The sequence below is a fragment of the Theropithecus gelada genome, chromosome 3 (assembly GCF_003255815.1).
Source record: "Theropithecus gelada isolate Dixy chromosome 3, Tgel_1.0, whole genome shotgun sequence".
Classification (NCBI taxonomy): domain Eukaryota; kingdom Metazoa; phylum Chordata; class Mammalia; order Primates; family Cercopithecidae; genus Theropithecus; species Theropithecus gelada.
This window is the reverse complement of record NC_037670.1, coordinates 175,638,763-175,660,754: the sequence shown is the minus strand read 5'-3', so window position 1 is coordinate 175,660,754 and position 21,992 is coordinate 175,638,763. Positions and strand designations below refer to the sequence as shown.

The 21,992-nt window shown below is 45.3% G+C and overlaps 1 protein-coding gene across 6 annotated transcripts in view; it reads left to right on the top strand.

Annotated features, from left to right (window-relative positions):
- The window catches only part of PRKAG2 (protein kinase AMP-activated non-catalytic subunit gamma 2), a 324,143-nt gene that overhangs the window by 272,643 nt on the left and 29,508 nt on the right, over positions 1 to 21,992 (top strand). For all 6 annotated transcript variants that reach the window (XM_025379082.1, XM_025379083.1, XM_025379084.1 and 3 more), the window contains one exon: positions 10,006 to 10,112. In XM_025379082.1, coding sequence (XP_025234867.1) covers positions 10,006 to 10,112 — 107 coding nt within the window. The remainder of the gene's footprint in view (positions 1 to 10,005; positions 10,113 to 21,992) is intronic.

Sequence of the window (21,992 nt, the reverse complement as noted above, 5' to 3'; positions counted from 1 at the left end):
CGGCTAATTTTTGTATTTTTAGTAGACAGAGGGTTTCACCATGTTGGCCAGGATGGTTTCAATCTCATGACCTTGTGATCCACCCACCTTGGCCTCCCAAAGTGCTGGGATTACAGGCGTGAGCCACTGCGCCTGGCCTGAAGCAATTCTTGTGCCTCAGCCTGCCAAGTAGCTGGGATTACAGGCGTGCGCCACTATGCCCAGCTAATTTTTGTATTTTTAGTAGAGACAGGGTTTCACCATGTTGCCCAAGATGGTCTCAAACTCCTGGCTTCTCAAGCAGGCCACCCACCTTGGCCTCCCAAAGTGCTGGGATTACAGGCGTGAGCCACTGTACCCAGTCATAAAATTTAATGGTAAAACATCTTTTTAAAGAAATTTTATTATAAATTTTATTTTTATTTGTTTTTTAAATTAGTTTTAACTAGTTTTAGACATTCAAAGAGGATTTATTACAATTTAAATATTTAACATTTTACAGCTGGGTGTGGTGGCTCACACCTGTAATCCCAGCACTTTGGGAGGCTGAGGCAGGCAGATCACTTGAGGTCAGGAGTTTGAGACCAGCCTGGCCAACATGGTGAAAGCCTGTCTCTACTAAAAATACAAAGATTAGCCAGGCTTGGTTTCCCACGCCTATAATCCCGGCTACTCGGGAGGCTAAGGAACAAGAATTGCTTGAACCCGGGAGATAGAAGTTGCAATGAGCTGAGATTGTGCCACTGCACTCCAGCCTGGGTGACAGAGCGAGACCCTGTCTCCAAAATAAATAAATTAATGAATGAATTTTACTTTAGTCAAGTGCTTTATATTTTTTAAAAATGTTGTAGATCCTTCCCCAAACCTGGAACCCAGTTACAGAGGTTCTAATCTTGAGAAAAGCATGAGACCTCTTCCAGCCAATGGGCATCCTCCAAAGTGCCTGATCAGAACTTCAGAGCTTCCAAGGCCATCACAACAAGGACAGTCTGAGAAACCGTGGCAGCCAGGAGGAGCCCAAGGAGATGCTCCCAACCATCATGTGGAATCCTGGACAGGATCCTGGGACAGACACAGGACATTAAGGAAAAAATAAGGAAATCTGAATAATGTGGAGACTTCTGTTAATACATTGTTGGTTTTATTTTGTGTCTGTGTGTGTGACAGAGACTCTGTCACCCAGGCTGGAGGGCAGTGGCACAGTCACAGCTCACTGCAGCCTTAGCCTCCTGGCTCAAGAGACCCTCCCACTTCAGCCTCCTGAGTAGGCTGGGGCCATAGGTGTGCACCACCACACCTGGCTAATTTTTTTTATGTTTTGTAGAAATGGGGTCTCACTGTGTTGCCCAGGCTGGGCTCAAACTACTAGCCTCAAGGACTCCTCCTGCCTCGGCCTCCCAAAGTGTTGGAATTACAGGTGGGAGCCACTGTGCCTGGACACATTCATTATTATTTTCTTGGTTGGTTAACTGTAACTGCTGCACCATGCTAATGCAAGATGTTGATGATGGGGGAACACACTTCCAGCTGCTCTGGAGGCTGTGTGCATGCAGGACAGGCACAAGAGCCCAGCTCCCCACACCTCCTTGGATGACGGAGGAAGCCCACGCAGGAAGCCCCAAGCCGCACTCCCACAGCTCCCCAGCCAACTAGGGGGCTGCCTGTGTGTGAAGGCAGTGCTGGAGGACCTGCTAAAAAGTCCAAGCCACAGCAGGCTTGGAAACTGTCTTAACTAGGAGATGGCTCCACAAGCCACCCACAGGTCTGTCAGCCACAGGTGGGTGCCTAACTGGCTGGGGCACAGCCTCTGACCACTGCTAACCTAGGATTGGATTATAACTCAGAGTTTGAAATAAATATCCATGAATCTACACTGACATGAATAAATGATCAGATAAATGAATAAATAACTCTCCTGTACATAATTATTTTAAACAAGGAGGTAGCGCGTAACTCCTGGCCATTAAGTGAGAGGTCCTAGTGACCTTAAAAAGGTTACTGTACATAAAGGAGAGAAAGAGTACCTCTACTTGGAGAAACCTGACAAATATGACTTCACTTAGGTGATTAAGGTGATGAGTAATGTTGATTTTAGATACCCTAGATAGGATGGGATGAGAAGGCATGTGTACCCTCAATATGATGATGAGGATGGAGTGTGTCCCTCCCTGTGAAGATGAGGAAGGAGCGTGTGCCTCCGCGTGTGATGAGGTCGGACGTGTCCCTCCGCGTGTGATGCGGCCGGAGCGTGTCCCTTCCTGCGTGATGAGGTGGGAGCGTGTCCCTCCGTGCGTGAGGAGGTCGGAGCGTGTCCCTGCCTGCGTGATGAGCTCGGAGCGTGTCCCTTCCTGCGTGGTGGGGCCGGAGCGTGTCCCTCCCTGCGTGGTGAGGACGGAGCGTGTGTCGAGAATGGAGCGTGTCCCTCCGTGTGTGAAGAGGATGGAGCGTGTTCCTCCACGTGATGATGAGAACGAAACTGCGTAACCCAAAGATTGGGAAAACCCTGTGTTAGTTAGTTCTCACACTGCTTTAAATGGACTACCTGAGACTGGGTGGATAATTTGTGAAGGAAAGAGGTTTAATTGACTCCCAGTTCTGCATGGCTAGAGGGGCCTCAGGAAACTTGCAATCATGGCGGAACGGGAAGAGGCATGTCTTTCGTGGAGCAGGTAACAGAGAGCAAGGGCAGAGAAAACGGCCTTATAAAGCCCTCAGATCTGAAAACTCAGGCACTATCACAAGAACAGCATGGAGGAAACTGCCCTCGTGATCCAATCACCTCCCATTAGGTCCTGCCCTTGGCACGTGGGGATTATGGGAACTACAATTCAAAATGAGATTTGGTTGGGGACACAAAGCCAAACCGTATCAATAATGTAAGATGATAAACTTGGAGGAGCCTGATATGGAGTATATAGGAACTGTTCCAGCTTTGCAACTTTTTTGTAACTCTGGAACATATATTTATTCAAAATACAATGTGAATTGAAATAATTGAGAAATCAATACATTAAAATGATATACTAAAAATTAGATTAACACTAAACTTAAATTTTCAAAAATTCTGTAAGTTTGAACATTCCTGCCCTGTTTTATTTTCCATTTTTATTTCACATATTCATATAGTAATAACATGTATAATATGTCTATAATATGTGTACCTCTTTTATGAAAATTCTTGATTTAATTAATGAACAAAATATCTTCAGAGGTTTCCTTTCTGGGAGATGGTTTGTTACATTTTACTATACTCAGCGTCCCTCTTGATTACTTGCTTTTGAATTTTAGGATGATAGATTTGGCAGGCAATTTGTAACTTAAATACTGGTTGAATGTATGCTTGACTGCCCTGATCTTTGGTTTTTGTATTGCACAAATCCCGCACTCAGTAGGCATGAGGAGACTGCGCATGCGGCTGCGTGAGGCGCGTCATCCTTAGCGGCGATGGCGGACCCAGACCAGAGCTGTCTGCGCCGCTCTGATGAGAGCTTGCTGTTTCAGGCCTTTCTTTAGCAGGGCCCTCACTGTCTAGTCTATCAGTGTTTTGAGAAATATGGGAATCATCCGTCCATCCGTTCCCTCCCTGACAGCCGCTGCTATTCATTCACGAACGCCGAGCTTGTCCTTGGTAGTGCTGGTGGCAATGTGATGGCAGTCAGTGTCCCCTCCATTGGTTTGCAGTGTCTGTGAGGACAAGGGTTGTGGTTGTTGTCTTCCCTGTGGCATCCCCGCCTCTCGCACAGTGGATGCCGCGGGTGCCTCACCAGAATCCTCCTGTCACACCCAAGTTCTCATATTTCAACATCTGTGCCCCAGGACATTCTTTGGCAACTGGGCTTGTGGGTAGAAATGCTAGGGGTCATGTCCCAGGAATTACCTGGAACCCAGGCAGGGCAGGAGGGGTCCTCCCCTGAGACAGCTCTGAGGTCTGTACAGCCTCAGAGCATCCTCCCTCGTAGCTTCACTCCAGAGTCATGAAGGTGTAACCTGCTTACTGGGCACCCTTTCTTTTGAGTTTTTCTCCCCTAACTTTCCCTGGTCTTGGGATCAGCTTTGGGAGGAATGTAAACTAAGACAATATGCAATAAATATTTATAGACTGAATTAATTTATGGATTACTTGAGTAAGATACTGATCATTCAAATAAATTATCACCCAGGAAGGAAAAAATATTAGAAATACACAGTCACTGTTAACGAGATAGAAGGCGATAACTGATGAGACAGAAGCACGATGCCATTAGCGTTCAGGGGAAGAAGTCATTTTAGATTTCCTTACTCTTTCCAGGTCAGGGCTGGTGACCCACCTGTGTGATCTCAGGTGATCCAGTGCTCACCCTGGGCTGATGCATAAGCTTTGAGGGTGGAGAACCGGTCATTGTGTCCCCCTGTGAGTAACCCCAGGACAGGACCCAGGACACAGGTCCTCCCCAGGTGCGCTCAGATGAGTGCACCACTGAGTCAGGAAAGTGAGCTTAATAAGGAGCTACTGGAGGCTGGGACAGAGCTTCAAATCTCGCTTGGGTCACTTCTTCACCGTCTGATTTGGGCCTTGTGACACAGCTTGTCCTAGCCTCAGTTTCCTCAGAGGTAAAATAAAAAACATGAAGCCGTATTCCTTTAGGTTGTTACATCAGTTAAGTGAGGTGATTTATTGCGGTACCTGGTCCATAATGAGCACTCAGATGTTCACTTCTTTTGTGAGAAAAGATGTCAGTTGAGGCTGGATTGAAATTGAACAAGGAAAAGTCAAGGAGGAGGATGTTTAAGGTAACATGAGTGAACAGGGGAGAGGTCAAAGGCTACAGGAGACTGAGAGGGAGCCCGTTTGCCTAGACATGAAACCAGGAGATGGGAAATAAGGCTGCGGAGAAGCCAGACGTGGAGATTCATAAACAAAACACGGAGGCATCTGGACTTTATTCCACATCAGGAGGGAGGCATTTGAGAGGGAAATATGCAGGAGGCAGTTGCAGTGACAAAACTCTGCATTATAAACTGTGATATCCCAAAGAGAGGTCCGAATGAAAATAGACTTGGGAGTGGTCCACATCATTTGTCATGAAATTGGCAAACCAGCTGCATGGATGTCCACAGTAGGAAATACACAGAATTGTAGGGCTCCTTTCCACAGCCAAGGAGCTTGGGTAGTATCACTTGTTTAGCACTTGTTTTGCTAATTAGCTCATACACTACAATTTTTTCTTCTCAGATATTTCCCAAGTAGTTCAGATCTTCCTAAAATGCACAGATCGGTGTGGGCTGAATGGAGCTGTCAAAGATGTCTCTTGCAGATGGTATAATTTGAACTGACCCGTGAAGATAGGGAAGGATTTCGGCAGAACAGGGAAAGCGGTCGTGGCAGGCCGAGGGAAGGAGGGGGATCAGCTTGGCTAAGAACATAGCTTTGAAATCCAGAGGCTTCAAGTTCAAATTCAGGTTCCATGACTCACCAGTCATATCCTTGGGCCAAGGTCTAATGAAGGAGTTCACTGGGCCACAAAGAGATGGAGAAAGTATTTCAGACAGAGGAGGCAGCAGTGTCAGGCCTTGTGGAAGAGACAGCAGAGGAGGAGGACTAGAAAAAAAAATAGGGGTTGGAGAAAATACAAAGCGGTGGTGTTTAGTACAAGAGGCAGGGAGGTTGGGGGGGCCAGGCCTCCCAGGTCTTATAGGTCAGGGGTCCCCAATCCTGGGGCCATGAACCAGTACTCTTCCCTGGCCTGTTAGGAAATGGGCTGCACAGCCGGAGGCGAGGGGTGGGTGAGCCAGCATTATGGCCTGAGCTGTGCATCCTCTCAGATCAGGGACAGCTTTAGTGTCTCATAGGAGCCTAAACCCGGTTGCGAACTGTTCCCATGAGGGATCTAGGTTGTGTGCTTCTGATGAGAATCTGGTGCCTGATGATCTGAGGTGGAACAGTTTCATCCTGAAACCACCCACTACCAACCCCTGTGGAAAAATTGTCTTCCACAAAACCAGTCCTAAGGACTGCTGTTTTAGGTGACTTCAGGTGTTTTGCCTTTATTCTAAAGCAGCTGGATTAGATTATATTTGCATCTGGCAAAATCTTCCTGGATGCAGTGTGGACAGCTGTGAAGATATGGGGGCAGAAGGATTGATGAGGAAGTTAGGATATCTAGGGGGGTGGCCATGGAGGCAGAGAAATGAGTGGATTGGAGGGATCTGGGGTGCAAAATCAAGGGATCGTGATAAATTGGTTAGGGTGACAAGAGGACAATGGCAAGGATGACTCCTACATTTCCATGATCGGTTGGACAGTGTTGCCTTTTCCTTATCGGCATGCTATCAACCCCACAATACACTGTCATTATTTTTGTTTAAATTGTCTGTTAGGGCCAGGTGCGGTGCCTCAAGCCTGTAATCCCAGCACTTTGGGAGGCCGAGCCATACAGACCACCTGAGGTCAGGAGTTCAAGACCAGCCTGGCCAACACGGTGAAACCCCATCTCTACTAAAAATACAAATATTAGCCAGGCGTGGTGGCACGCACCTGTAATCCCAGCTACTCAGGAGGCTAAGGCAGGAGAGTCGCTTGAACCTTGGAGGCGGAGGTTACAGTCAGCCAAGATTGAGCCACTGCACTCCAGCTTAGGTGACAAGAGCTAAACTCCATCTTAAAAAAAATAAAAATAAAAAATAAATTGCCAATTAATTTTTAGAGAGATTTAAATAATTTTTGAAAGCATTTATATATTTGTCCACATCGTTACCATTTTCAGTGCTCTGTGTTCCCTGTGTAGGTCCGTGTTTCCATACAGCATTTATGTAATTAATACCTTTAAAATTTTTTTAAATTTCTGTCTGCTAACAATGAGTTAGTAGATACAAATATAGTAGCCTTTTTTTCTATTTGCATTTGCTTTATTGTACTTTTTTCAGTTTTTTTAATTTTTTGTTGACACATAGTTGTACATATTTATGGGATACAGTTTGATGTTTTAATATATGTATATATTGTGTACTGATAAAATCAGGATAATTAGTGTATCTGTCACCTAAAACATGTATCATTTGTGGCAGGAACATTCAAAATCCTCCCTTCTAGCTATTTTGAAATATACAATACGTTATTGTTAACTATAGTCACCACACTGTGCAATAGAACACCAGAATGCATTCCTCCTGTCTGACTGTAACTGACCAACCTCTCATACCACCACCCTGTTCCCTCCCCAGCCTCTGGTAACCACTCTCTACTTTCTACTCCTGTGAGATCAACTTGTTTAGATTCCACAGATGAATGAGATGGTATTTGCCTTTCCATGCCTGGTTTATTTCATGTAGCACAGTGTCCTCTAGGTTCATCCTGTGGTCACAGATGTCAGGATTTCATTCTTTTTTATGGTTGAATAGTACTCTGTTGTGCGTGGGTACCACATTTCTTTATCCGTTCATCTTTTGGCGACACTTAGGTGGATTCCATGTCTTGACTATTGTGAATAGTGCTGCACTCAACATGGCAGTGCAGATGTGTCATTAACACTCTGATTTCATTTCCTTTGGGTATGCCCAGTAGTGGGATTGCTGGATCATGGGGTAATTCTATTTTTATTTTTTTGAGGAACCTCTGTACTGTTTTCTATAATAGCTATACTAATTTATATTTCATTCCCACCTAATAGTTCAAAAAAAAGTGGGGGGGGGGGCTTCCTTTTCTCCATATCCTCAGCAACACTCATCTTTTGTTTGTTTTGTTTATTATAGCCATTCTAACTGGAGTGAGGTGATATCTCATTGTGGTTTTGATTTGCATTTCTCCAGTGACTAGCGATGGTGGACATTTTTTCATATACCCATTGACCATTTCTATGTCTTCTTTGAGAAATGTGTATTCAGTTATTTTGCCCATTTTTTAATCAGATTATTTGTTTTTTTGTTGTTGTTGTTGTTTTCCTGCTGTTGAGTTGTTTGAATTCCTAATCTATTTTGGATATTAACTCTTTATCAGATGTATAGTTTGCCAATATTTTCTCTCATTCTGTAGGTTGTCTCTTCACTCTGTTGATTATTTCCTTTGCAGGATAGAAGCTTTTTAGTTTGATATAATCCCATTTGTTCATTTTTGCTTTTGTTCCATGTGCTTTTGAAGTTTTATCCGTAAAATATTTGCCCAGACCAAAGTCATGAAGCATTTCCCCTGTTTTCTTCTAGTAGTTTCATAGTTTGGGTCATAGATTTTTCAATCTTTAATCTATTTTCCGTTGATTTTTGTATCTGATGAGAGACAGGAGTCCAACTTCATTTTTCTGCATGTGGATATCTAAGTTTCCCAGCACCATTTATGGAAGAGACCACGCTTTGCCCAGCGTGTATTCTTGGAACCTTTGTCAAAAATCATTTGACTGTAATGTGTGGATTTATTTCTGGGCTTTCTGATTCTCTTTGTCTGTGTGTCTGTTTTTATGCCAGCATCATGCTGTTTTGGTTATTGTAGCTTTGTAGTATATTTCGAAGTCAGGTAGTGTGATATCTTCACCTTTGTTCTTTTTGCTCAAAATTCTTTTGGCTATTTGGGGTCTTTTGTGGTTCTATACAAATATTAGGATTTTTTTTTTCTTGTCCTGAGAAGAATTGGTATTTTGATAGACATTGTGTTGAATCTGTAGATCATAGTGGGTAGTATGGTCATTTTAACAATATTCTTCCAATCCATGAACACAAGATATCTTCCCATTTATTTGTGTCTTCTTCAATTCTTCCTTTATTTTTTGACAGTCTCACTTTGTAACCCAAGTTGGAGTACAGTGCCACAATCTCAGCTCACTACAACCTCTGCCTCCCAGATTCAAGCAATTCTCGTGCCTCAGCCTCCTGAGAAGCTGGGATTACAGGCCCGTGCCACCATGCCCAGCTAATTTTTGTATTTTTAGTAGAGACAGGGTTTCTCCATGTTGGCCAGGCTGGTCTCAAACTCCTGATCTCAGGTGATCTGCCCACCTCAGCCTCCCAAAGTGCTACGATTACAGGCATGTGCCACCACACCTGGCCTGCTTCAGTTCTTTCATCAGTGTTTTATAGTTTTCACTGTAGAGATCTTTCACCTCCTGGGTTAAATTAAATCCTGAGTATTTTTTTTTTTGTAGCTATTATAAATGGGATTTTTAAAAATTTCTATTTCAGATGGTTGTCTATTAGTGTATAGAAATGCTACTGATTTTTTATGTTGAGTTTATATCTTGTAACTTTACCAAATTTATTAGTTTTGACAGTTTCTTGATGGAGTCATTAGGGTTTTCCATATATAAGATTATGTCATCTGCAAACAGGGACAGTTTAACTTCCTTGTTTCCATATTTGGATGCCTTTTATTTCTTTGCCTTGCCTGACTGCTCTGACAAGGACTTCCAGTACTACGTTGAACAGAGTAGCAAGAGCAGGCATTCTTGTCTTGTTCCTGGTCTTTTTTTTTCCCCCTTTATTTTTATTTTTATTTTATTTTATTATTTTTGTAGAAACTGGGTCTTGCTATGCCACCCAGGCTGGTCTCGAACTCCTGGGCTCAAGCGACCCTTCCACCTCAGCCTCCCAAAGTTCTGGGATTACAGGTGTGAGCCACCGCACCCGGCCTTGTTCCAGATCTTGAAGGGAAAGCTTCCAACTTTTCCCCATTCGATTAGCTTTGTCTTTGTTTTATTAACCCCGTATTTAATTCTGTGACCCTGCTAAACTCATTCTTTTTAAATCTAGGAACTTTTTCTAGATTCTTTGGTATTTCCTATCTAGAAAATCATACAGTGTGCAAGTAAAGACAGTTTTGCTTTTTCCTTTTCAACGTGTATGCCTTTCATTTTTTTCTCTTGCCTTATTGCCCCATCTGGGACCTCCAGTACAGTGTTCATAGAATTAGTGAGAGTGAGCATCCTTGCCTGGCCCTTGAGTCATACTGGGAAAACATTTCGTATTTTACCATGAAGTCTGTTAGTGATAGGTTTATGTATATGCTCTTTATCCGATTGAGGGTGTTCTTTATTGTTACTGATGTTTTGCCTTTTTTTCTTATAGCAGAAGACTCAGAAAGTGGTGTTTACATGCGATTCATGAGGTCACACAAGTGTTATGACATCGTTCCAACCAGTTCAAAGCTTGTCGTCTTTGATACTACATTACAAGTAAGTGTACTCAGTTTTCATGAATTTTTTGTTTCACTTTTGGATGGCTACTGCTTTATGCAGTCATTTAAAACCAGCAATGCCAGCAAACGTTTATTGAGTCCTTTGCACTATCAGGCACTGTGCAGAGGTTTTATCTGAATTCTTAACATCTGTGGCAACCTTATAAGAAATGTGCTATTACTGTCTTCTTCCTGAAGACAGGGAAGCTCAAATTATAGAGTTTAAGAACTTAAGTCAGAAAGCTTTGGCCAGGTGCAATGGCTCACGCCTGTAATCCCAGCACTTTGGGAGGCCAAGGCTGGCAGATTACCTGAGGGTCAGGAGTTGGAGACCAGCCTGGCTAACGTGATGAAACCCCATCTCTACTAAAAATACAAAATTAACCGGGTGCGGTGGTGCATGCCTGTAGTCCCAGCTACTCAGGACCCTGAGGCAGGAGAATCGCTTGAACCCGGGAGGCAGAGGTTGCAATGAGCCAAGATTATGCCACTGCACTCCAGCCTGACAACAGAGCAAGACTCCATCTCAAAAAAAAAAAAAAAAAAAAACCAGAAAGCAAGCTTAGTCCACAAGTTGTTGTTGTGGAATTTAAGGATCTAATCCACAGAGCTAGTACAAGATGGGGTTTTGAACACAGGGCTGTCTAATGTGTGTTAGAACCTAAGCTGTTCATTATTAAACTGTATAGCCTCACTCAGTATATCCTCATGGTCTTTCTTAGTTATTTAGTTGAACATATGATACATAAATTTGAAATAATAATGGTGAAAAAGAAGACAATCACTAAAATGGGCAATCTCTTGAGAGAAGAACCTTACCAATCTCTTTTCACAGAACATTTGAATCTTAACATTTTGGTATTAAAATTATGCTTGTTGCAATTTACTTTATATCAATGTAACTTATAATCACATACGAAAAGTCCTAAATATTACACTCAATACAGTGATCAAACTACATTCCATGTAATCAAATGTGTGTCTACCCACATATCTGTGCATATACATTTAGTGTATTGTTTCTATATAAATATTTTCCAAGTAGGATTGTCCTCAGTCGAGTTCCTCAGAAGTAAATGCTAAACCAAGAGTTCACGGGCAAGTGGTTTATGAAGGATGCACTCCCAGGAGGAAGCATGAAGGGATCAGAGGAAGAGCAGGGCAGGGGAAGACACCCAGCCAGGGCCCTGCAAGGGCGGCCTCAGCCTGAGCCCTCGGGAGCTCCGGCTGAAAGGTGCCCTGGAGCGTGTCCAACCCCTCCCATAGCCCTGCCTTAGGTGATCCTCCCAGGCTCTTCCTGCTCCACCAGACCCTTTAGACCTCCCCAGGAACCCCCAGGTGTGGCCTGCTTCTGCTCCCACGCCCCACACCTGCCATGCATCCTCAGAGGGCTCCCCGGGTTCTTGGAGCCCCTTACGTGTATTCTGTGCCTGCCACCCAGGACTTACAGGATGACCAAAAATGATGTTGCTTTCGTTTAATTTCATTTTCCAATTGTTTCTTGTTAACATATGGAAATACAATTGATTTTTGCAAATTGGCTTTATATCCTTTGTCTTTGCTGAGTTCACTTTGGACCAGGTGACCTTCAGAGCCACTTTTAAAACCCTAAGATTCTCTGATTATTTGACACAAAGAGGAAAGCATGCAAATACAATCTTATAGTAGGGAAAATGGTAGGCAGTCGTTTTAAGAGATGCCGTCTCGAGAACTGTGACCACGTGTTTCAATAACAAAATAACAAGTAGTTCTGAATTCCCAAGATAAAGGAACTACTGGCTCAGCCTATTTCAGCCTCACCCCCATCCCCCAGGAGGTTTACTTTGTAAAATACCAGATCTTCTGACCACCGGCATTTCTACCAACATAAAAATAAGTGACAGTAGGCCGGACACAGTGGCTCACACCTGTAATCCCAGCACTTTGGGAGGCCGAGGCGGGCAGAGCACTTGAGGTTAGGAGTTCAAGATCACCCTGGCCAACATGGTGAAACCCCATCTCTACTAAGAATACAAAAATTAAAATTATTAGCTGGGTGTGGTGGCAGGCACCTGTAGTCCCAGCTACTCAGGAGGCTGAGGCGGGAGGATCGCTTCAACCCAGGAGGCGGAGGCTGCAGTGAGCCGAGATCGTGCCACGGCACTCCAGCCTGGATGACAGAGTGAGACTCCAACAAAGCAAGACTCTCAAAAAATGACAGTAACAAGTAACAGCTGGTTTGACTTTTACCTAGCTTTCCACGTATTACTCATTTTGGCTAAACCCTAAAGAAAATCGAATGAGTAATACATGAAAAATGCGATACCTTATGGATGTCCAAGATCACCGATCCAGTAAATATCACTTCCCTAATTAACAGGAGCTGTGAGCATCACCTCCGGGAAGCTGTTTATCCTGTGAGGCTCTGAGTTTGAGAGGAGCTGAGATGCATTACCATGGAAATAGGGGGAGAAAGTTGTTTGGCATTGGTTAAGTCAGAGTAAAAGATGTATTTGCAAGGGGGTGATTTGAGTGTTTTCTAGACACAGGCTGCAGTAATAGTTATTGACACACCCTCAAGAGCTAAGAAAGCAAACAGAAAATAGCCGCGTACCCAAAACAATCTAAGAGATTAAATAAATCCTTGCATAGGCATATAACAGAATGCTGCATACGGGAGAAAATGTTTGTCAAGAGTATATTCATTTATTAGGAAAAAAAAAAGTAAGCTGCAGAACAGCACTCAAAATGACCACGTTACTCTGAGGGTACAACATCCTCAGAGCCATAACTGCTCTGGGGACCAAGGCGAGCCACTTGCAGGGAAGCTGAAAGAGTGTGTGCAGACAGGAGTAGAACAGAGCCCACGAGAGGAGAGCAGAATGGGAGGGTGTGCCGCCAGAATGAAGGGGGACGAGCAGTCTCGGGCTTGGCTTTTCTGTTTCCATCTTCAGTCTCTTGAGAGGCCGACTGGACTCCCTGCGGTTGGGTTCCATGAGATTCCCCTGGTTTAATACTGGAATCACCCTGGGGATGCGTGTAGATATGTCCTGGCCATCTCAGTCCTGATAAAGTGGAAATCAGATGTCCAGCTGGGAGGTCTGCCTGCTGGGAGATGTAATCCCCACTGTCCTCAAGAGCCACACTCTGCAGTGCCAGCAGCGGCCAGCCCAGCAGGAGAAGCACCTGTAAACCAAGCCCAGCTTTTTCTCCGTCAGTCAGTGGCTCATAAGGAGCTCCCCCAAGTCTGGGTGTGGATCGAGGTAGGGGAGGCACCAGTGGCAGAGCAGCTGCATCATGTACCCGGGCAGTGTCCGTGTGCTTCACAGGCCTGGGCAAGCCCCGTCTCTGCCTGGCGAGAGAGGGTTGCTGTGCACACTCAGCATTCGGCCTGGAGGGCCTGGTAGTTCCTTGTTTGCGATGGGGAGCTCAGGTTGCATGGTCTCTGCGTCTCATGGCTAGCTTGTTCAGTCTCTGCAAGGGCCTGGCGCAATCAGCCAGAACTGTTTCCCAGCGAAAGTCATCTGCAGGAGAAGACATGGTTGTTTTGGAGTTAATCTTCCCTCAAAACCCTCAATGTCTACTCTGTAAATTTCCTTTTGGTGGAGGCTTCCTACAGCATCCCTGATATCAACCTTGCTGGATCCTAAGGCTACACAGAAGAGCAACCTGGACTTGCCACATGCCTGATCTTGCCCCAGGCCTCTCTGAAAACAGCTTTTAGTGTCACTCAGTACCTGTGTCAGAGTAGCACACACACATGTGGTGCACGTTGCCTCCAAAACACCTGCCTGGTGGTTGTAGTGGCAGGTGGAGTGACAACTTGAAGCTGTCATTGGAGGGGTGTCTCCAGTGTTTCAGGCCATTCTGGGGTGTGAGACCGCTGGTTCTTTGGGGTCTGTCCCTCACGCTGTGCCCTGCACATAACTCACAGAGGCACCTAGAGCTCTGCTACTTCCTGCCTGTCCAGTCCAGCCCACACTGCCATCAGCGCATGGGCCAGTGTGGCAATGTGCAGTGTGAAGATGGCCAGCTTCTCTGCAGACCATAATAAGGTACAGAGCGGGGGTGCTGCAGCCTTGAGACACGTGGGTGAAAGTGTCCTGTTGCCAGGTAAAGCAGACTCTGTCTGGGGGTCCTTGTAGATTGGTATAGAGAAAGGAGTATGTGCCCAGGCAGGGGCTGTAGGTCCCCCAAGATACTACATTGGGAACAGCTGCTGCAGTGACAAGTTCACTTTTCTGATTGAAGGGGTCCCTCACCTGTATGTTCCTCAGGGGCTCCAGGAGGAGTGTCCTCTGGGTATGGAATGTGCAAGTGGCACGTGACAAATCCGTGCCAGTGCCCCTGTCTCCCTTAGCCTGTGGATTCCTTCTGTATAGTTCACTGTGCCACAGAAGCCTGGCATCTCAGCCTTATTAAACACGGACTCAGCAGTGCCCTGCACTTCGGGCAGTCAACCAAGTGAGCGGTTAGAGCCACTGCCGGCTACGTTTGCAAAATGTTAACGGACAATTACTGGTGAGACCGCTCAGAGCCATCAGTCCCACCAAACGGGTGTTAAATTTCTCGTCTTTGTCCTGACTTACTAGCACCGTTCCCATACATACTTCCTGGGTTTCTGCAACTGTAAAATGGCAAGATCTCACAGTTTGTTTGGCGTATAAGTAAGTGGTTTCGTCCCCTGCTGCATGCAGAAACCTGTCCCTAGTTACAGGTCAAGGGGCGGCAATGGCCGGCTGGGGTTTTCTTTGGGAGGGTGAGAGGCCTGCGCTAGGCGTCTGCCCCATCCTGTCACTAGGCTTTCGAGTAAAGAAAGGTGATTCTCAGACACTGGAGAGCCAGCCGTTCCCACTGCCATGGGAGGCTCGGAGGAACTCCCGGATCTGGAATCTCACCTTCATCTGAGTCCAGTCAGACGTCCCTCTGTCCGGTGCCGGGGTCCCGCTCCTTCCAGATCCATGCCCGGCTTTCCCGTCAGACCCAGAGATGCCGCCAATTCTGCCTGTGCATCCACACCCCGCAGAGTTATGCTTTGTGTTTGGTTTTGGAAACAGCCCTGTAGCTACGAGAAATAGATTCTCTGGGGACTACCATAGAGGCTGTTGGGTTCTCTGTCTGTAAGTGCAGGTCCCGTACCCGGGCTTGTGGTTTTCTCAGAGGCCCCAGCATACTCACAGGAGGCTCTCACACTGAGTCCTTTGGTCCTGGCTTCTGTGTCAATGGCCAGTACAGTGGCCATGTGGGCCCTGGCACCCAGATGTCACCACAGTCACAGATGATGACTTGTTTAGTCACAGTGCCATGGCCTGCCCTGGATTACAGGAATCTGATTTCCCACTGACAAAGAGCTCAACACTGTGTTAAACTCACTGATGGGAAACCAATTCCAAGTCCTCTGTTTCTAGGAACCAGTCTTGGCCGTTTCTTTTCTTTCTTCTTCTTCTTCTTTTTTTTTTTTTTAAGATAGGGTCTCACTCTGTCACCCAGGCTGAAGTACAGTGATATGATCTTGGCTCACTGCAACCTCCACCTCCCAGGTTCAAGCAATTCTTGTGCCTCAACCACCCAAGTAGCTGGGATTTCAGGCGCCCGCCACCACACCTGGCTAATTTTTTGTATTTTTAGTAGAGGTGGTGGGGTTTCACCATGTTGGACAGGCTGTCCTCAAACTCCTGGCTTCTTGACCTGTCTGCCTCCGCCTCCCAAAGTGCTGGGACTACACTTTTGAGCCACCGTGCCTGGCCATGGTGCCAGTTTCTTGATCAGTCAAGGTTCAGTCAGGAGACAGAAGCCACACCAGTTATTTAAACAGAAAAAGAACATAAGCAAATGTTAACTGGATCTAAGTTAACTTGTAACTGAAAGGATAAATAAAGACCTCTAAGGCAGTGTTCTCAAAGTCTGGTTCCCAGACCAGTAGCTCAGCATCAACTGGAACTTATAAAAACACAGCTCATCGGACCCAATCTCAGACCTGAATCTGAAATGGGGAGATGAGGCTCAGTGACCCACATTTTACCATGATGCTGAGTCTGATGTACTCTACAGTGTCATGGAGGAGAGGGCATCCTGGCATGTGCCTTCTAGCTGGTGCTTATGTCTCTGAGTGCGGGGCTTGAGGAAGCTCATTTCGCACAAAACGGGAAAACAACAAACTGTATTCAGCTGCTGCTCCTACAGTGCCCAAGTAAGGCATTGCCTGGGTGGAACTCACGGGAGCTGCAGGCAGACAGGAACCCTGCTGGCCGCTGACAGGAGGAGCAAGCTTCCTCCTGCTCCGGCTTTGAATCCCTCCCTAGACTCCTTTATTGTCAGAGCCTGAAATAGAGCCAGCTGGCAACACCGAAACAGGGCCTACAAAGTCCCAGCATCACAGAGCCAAGTTAGAGGGGTGGACATGGAGCCAAGAGACAGTAACTTAATGACTGGCACAGTAGAAAGGGGGGGACATCCCATTCCCTTCCAGACAAGCCCAGGAATTCAGAGAAAGATAGGTATCAGTTAGTGTATTAGCCCGTTTTCATGCTGCCAATAAAGACATACCTGAGACTGGGTAATTTATAAAGGAAAAGAGGTTTAATGGACTCACAGTTCCATGTGACTGGGGAGGCCTCACAATCAAGGTGGAAGGCAAGAAGCAAGTCATGTCTTACATGGATGGCAGCAAGCAGAGAGAGAGAGCTTGTGCAGGGGAACTCCTCTTTCTAAAACCATCAGATTGCTGGGTGTGGTGTCTCACACCTGTAATCCCAGCACTCTGGGAGGCCGAGGTGGGTGGATCACTTGAGACCAGGAGTTTGAGACCAGCCTGACCAACACGGCAAAACCCTGTCTCTACTAAAAATATGAAAATTAGCTGGGCTTGATGGTGGGTACCTGTGGTCCCAGCTATTCGGGAGGCTGAGGTAGGAGAATTGCTTGAACCCAGAAGGCAGAGGTTTCAGTGAGCCAAGATTGCACCACTGCACACCAGCCTGGGTGACAGAGCAAGAATCTGTCTTAAAAAAAAAAAAAAAAAAAAAAAATCAGATCTTTTGAGACTTGCTATCGTGGGTACAGCACGGGAAAGACTTTCCCCATGATTCAGTTACCTCCCACTGGGTCCCTCCCACCACACGTGGGAATTATGGAAGCTTCAATTCAAGATGAGATTTGGGTGGGGACATGGCCAAACCACATCAGTTAGTGATTCCAAAAGATGACACCTCAAGGATTATGAGAGGCCCAAAAATAAATAAAATTTCATAATGAAATTCTCACACCCTAGGATTGGTGGGGGAAGCATTAGGAACGATCTAGGCTTTTCCTCACAGTGGCAATGTGACTTCTTTTAGTAACACTCTACAAATGATAGTTTTATTTTTTTTAACAAATGTTTTATTTTATAAGAGTTGTAGATTTACAGAAACATGGCAAAGCTAGTACAGAGAGTTTGCATATACCCCACATCCAGTTTAATTTTGACATCTTGCGTTACTGTGGGTCTATATTTGTCCCAGTTAATGAACCAGTGTTGATACATGATTATTTGCTAAAGTCCATGCTTTCTTCAGATTTCCTTAGTTTTTACATAATGCCATTTCTGTTGGAGGATCCCATCTAGGTTACCCCATCATGTCTCATCATCATGCCTCCTTAGGTGAGACAGCTTCTCAGACAGACGCTCCCTATGTTTGACACCTTGACGGTTTTGAGGAGTGTCGGTCAGGTATTTTCTAGAATGCCCTCTATTGAGATTTGCATGATTTATCATGATTAGACTGGGAATGTGGCTTTGGAGGAGGAAGGCCAGAGACAGGTAAAGTGCCCTTTTCATCACACCATCTCCAGGGTGCTTACTGCCTGCGGGACTTACCACTCTCCATTACCTGGCTGAGGTGTGCCAGGAATTTCCACCATGAGATTCTTCTTCTTTCTCCTTCCCATGCCGTAGTCCCAAGAAGGAAGTCACCACCTACAGCCCACACTTAGCCAGTGGGGAGTGACGCTTCACCTCTGTGAGAGCTGAGCAGCTACGTGAGTTCGTTGAGATTTTTCTGCAAGGGAGATTTGTCTCTTCTCCATCTATTTATTTATTCAGTCATTTATTTCAGTATGGATTTATGGATATTTATTTTATTCTTTGGGTTATAATCCAGAACAACTTCATTTTGTTGCTTACATTATTGCAGGCATTGTGATTTTGAATAATGCCAATAAAAACCAAGCAAGTATCCAAATAAGTGGCTGTTTACCAAGCACTTTTTTTTTTTTTTTTTTTTGAGACAGACTCTCGCTCTGTCGCCCAGGCTGGAGTGCAGTGGCACAATCTCGGCTCACTTGAAGCAGTTCTCCCCACCTCAGCCTCCTGAGTAGCTGGGATTACAGGCAGGCACCTAGCTAATTTTTGTATTTTTAGTAAAGGCTTGGTTTCACCATGTTGGCCAGACTGGTCTCAAACTCCTGACCTCAAGTGATCCACCCACCTCAAAGAATGAGTAGAGAATATAGAATGCAGAGCACATGATCAAAAGTAAAGTAAAAGGAGAGCTTGAATAGGAGGGAGCTGCCCAGAACAATCCTAGTTCAGTGTTAAAATTAAGAGGCACAAAGGGAAGGGGCGCTTGATTATTTTAAAAGCAAGAAGGAAAGAGAAGTCCCAGCCCTATTGTTCCAGGCTGATGCTGCTGATGTCAACAAAGAGAAAACAGAACTGTTCAGCTTAAATTATACTTTGTTCATTATCAAGGAAAATGATCTTCAAAGTGGAAGAGGTAAAGTAATAGTGATTCGAGGAAACTAAAGCCCACAATAGTTGTGGAGAGCACCTGTCAGCACAAACCCTGTCTCATTTCGATCCAGATGAATCACATTCTAGCATCAAAGGGAACTTACAAAGGAGATTCCTAATGTTCGTGGTATTAGAGGAATTGCAGAGAAGAGATCTGATTTCGGAGGCCAGAGATGAAAGAGCAGATAGATTTCTCAAAAAGCAGAGGCTGGGGAATGTAGTATCAATCCCAGCTGAGATATATGAATGAATGCAATCTGTCATGAATTGACCAAAACAAAATTTACAGGAGATTCACCTGCCTTTCTTTTGTGGCTGTTGCATAGATGGCCGTGCCACAACAGGCACATCTGGATTCCAGCTAGACTAGGCTGGCAGAGCCTGGCACGAGGTCCCAGAGGATGAGACGCAGAGCTGCAGCTTGGCAGCCAAGTGAACAATTAATGTTTAAATCTCGATCAACCTGGAGTAAGGTTTCTAATTGTGTTGGATGCCTCTCGTGTGCCATTTCCAAATCCATTCACATCACCTCATAGTCCAGTGCTCCCTACTCTGTGTAGGGGCAGTGGGACGGCCCTCAGCTCAGGACCATGCCATGTGCCCCAGCTTCCTCCGCCAGGGGAGGACGGGAGCCAGCAGCTACATGCAGTCCTAGGAAGATCTCGCTGGCATCAGCATCAGTGGGCCCCGCGGCGGCGGCTCAGGAACGCGTCCTGCACTGACTCACCCACCCACCCGTCTCCTTCCTCCCTTCCTGTACTTCTGCTCCCTGGCATCACATTCCCAAATACACTCTGCCTTCTGGGGAGCTCCAGCTGAGAAACTGGGGGTACGCCAGAGCTTTCTTGTGCCCCACGCTCTTCAGCTTTGGAACGATGACTTGAATATTGATTTTGTTGATGGCATCATCTAATTTACAGATGACTTGAAACCAGGTGGGATAGCTGATAGTAATGGAAATGCAGAAAGATTCCTCAGTATGCAAAATTATACATAGGATCACTTGATATGGCATCAAGGACAGAAGAAATGAGAGCATGTGAATATTCTAGAAAAGATGAAAACTGGCTGAGAACCAGGGAGGGAGAATGGCAGCCCCTGCCACGCATGGGCTGGGGCTCGGGAATGTGCTGGAGCAGAGCAGACTAGTGACTGAGAATTTTTCAAAGCAGTATTAATAACATCTGTCAAGTGGTACCAAAAAACTGACAATAAAGACATAGTCTCCTCCTCCTGTGCCTTACTTACTCTTGTCATATTCCACAGAAACAACCTGTTGAGCCGTTGAACCAAACACACTGAGTCCATAAAACCTCCCAAGAAAAGATGCGTGGGAATGTATTACTTGAAATTTTATACATCACTTATGTTCAACCTGTAGACTGCTACATCTAGAATTCCATAACAGAAATCATTTTTAAGAATTTGGAAGGTACTAATATCATTCCATTCCTTCTAGCTACCAGTGCTGATAAAGAGAAATCTGTTGTTTTTTTAAAATCCCCAACCTTTATATGTGATTTTATTTTTCCCCCTTGAAGCTTTTGTGGCTCTCGCTTTCTACCTGGTACCCTAAGATTCCATCATCATGTGTCTTGTGGTCAGTTCATGGTGCCAGGCAGGTGACTTCCCCCTGGAACCTGACATTCTTAGTATCCAGGTCTCTAGTCCTTGCATTGTTTCTTTTTTAAATTTTTTATTTATTTGTTTTAGAGATAGGGTTTCACTGTGTTACCCAGGCTGGAGTATGGTAGTGCAGTCACAGCCCACTGCAGCCACCAGTTCCTGGGCTCAAGTGATCCTCCTGCCACAGCCTCCCAAGTAGCTGAGACTACAGGCGTGCACCACCACATTCAGTTAATTATTTTATTTTTTGTAGAAGCCGGGTTTCACTATGTTGCCCTGATGGGTCTTGAACCCCTAGGCTCAAGCGATCCTCAGCACTGCGGCCTCCCAAAGCCACCGTGCCTAGCCTTCCTTACATTCTTTCCTCAATTGTTTTCTTCCCAGTGCTTGCTTTTCTCTGGAACTTCAGTGAGCAGCTCTGAGACCCCCTGAGTTGATCTTTAATACTCTTTTCCCATTTCTTTCTGTTCCACTTTTTGGAAGATTTTTTTTCCCCTAACCGTTCTAGTGAGATCTGTATGAAACTGGGACTTGTGTGACTTCAGCATTCAGGGCCCTGTCAGATGGCTGCCCATTCATTCATAATTAAGAGTGACCGCTAACAGTTGGCATGGACACACCAAGTTCACACGTGGGCTTCTTGCTTGGTGGGCTTCTTGCTTGGTGGGCTTCACTGAAGAGCAGTAGCCAGCCGTCTTTTTCACTGGAGGCCACATGTTCCTATCTGTGTGTTTTCTTTCTGGAGCAGTTCATTTCCTCCAGAAAACAGTCCTTCCATGATGATGGTGGACAGCTGTTCCTCTGAAGTTGAAGGAGTACTGGGGCATGGAGGGGCACGGAAGATGAGTTCAGGGAGGAAGGAGTCATGCAGCTGGCAAGGGAGGCCTGGGCCTGGACGGAGAAGAGTCTCGAGGACCATATTTCAGAAGCTGGACCCTTCTTGATGCAGTAGATATCAGCATTAATTTTAAAAGCTTCACAATCAATTACTGAAAATCAGCGTGAAGCTGTGTAGAAAGCAGTGAGGCATCAGAGGAACCAGCTTCCCATTCTGGGAACACAGATATGCACCTTGGTAGAGACTGCCAGAGTCTCTTAGAGCAGCTCGGGCCTGCCCACTATTCTAAAAACTTACCTCTCTATGAAAATTTTATTTCCCATCTTTTCTTATCTAATTATCACATTTGCTTGTTTGAAAATCCTATTAAAATGTAAATTTTAAAATTAATCATAGTTCGAGCAAATTGCATATCAGTTAAAAGGAAAGAAATCTTCAAAGGTACTCGAGACCCCTGACAGGATTTTTCCTGCAAATTAGAACCAGATTGTATTAGTCCTCTTTGTATCCTGTTTATTAGTTAATTGGAACACCCTGTGCCATCTGTAATTATGGAGAATTTTCCAAGTGTAATTTTAAATTGCTTTATAAACAGCTCCATGCATGTGTTCTTAAAGCCAAGTTTTAGAAGATTTCATTATTGCGAAGATAGTCGGCAAAAC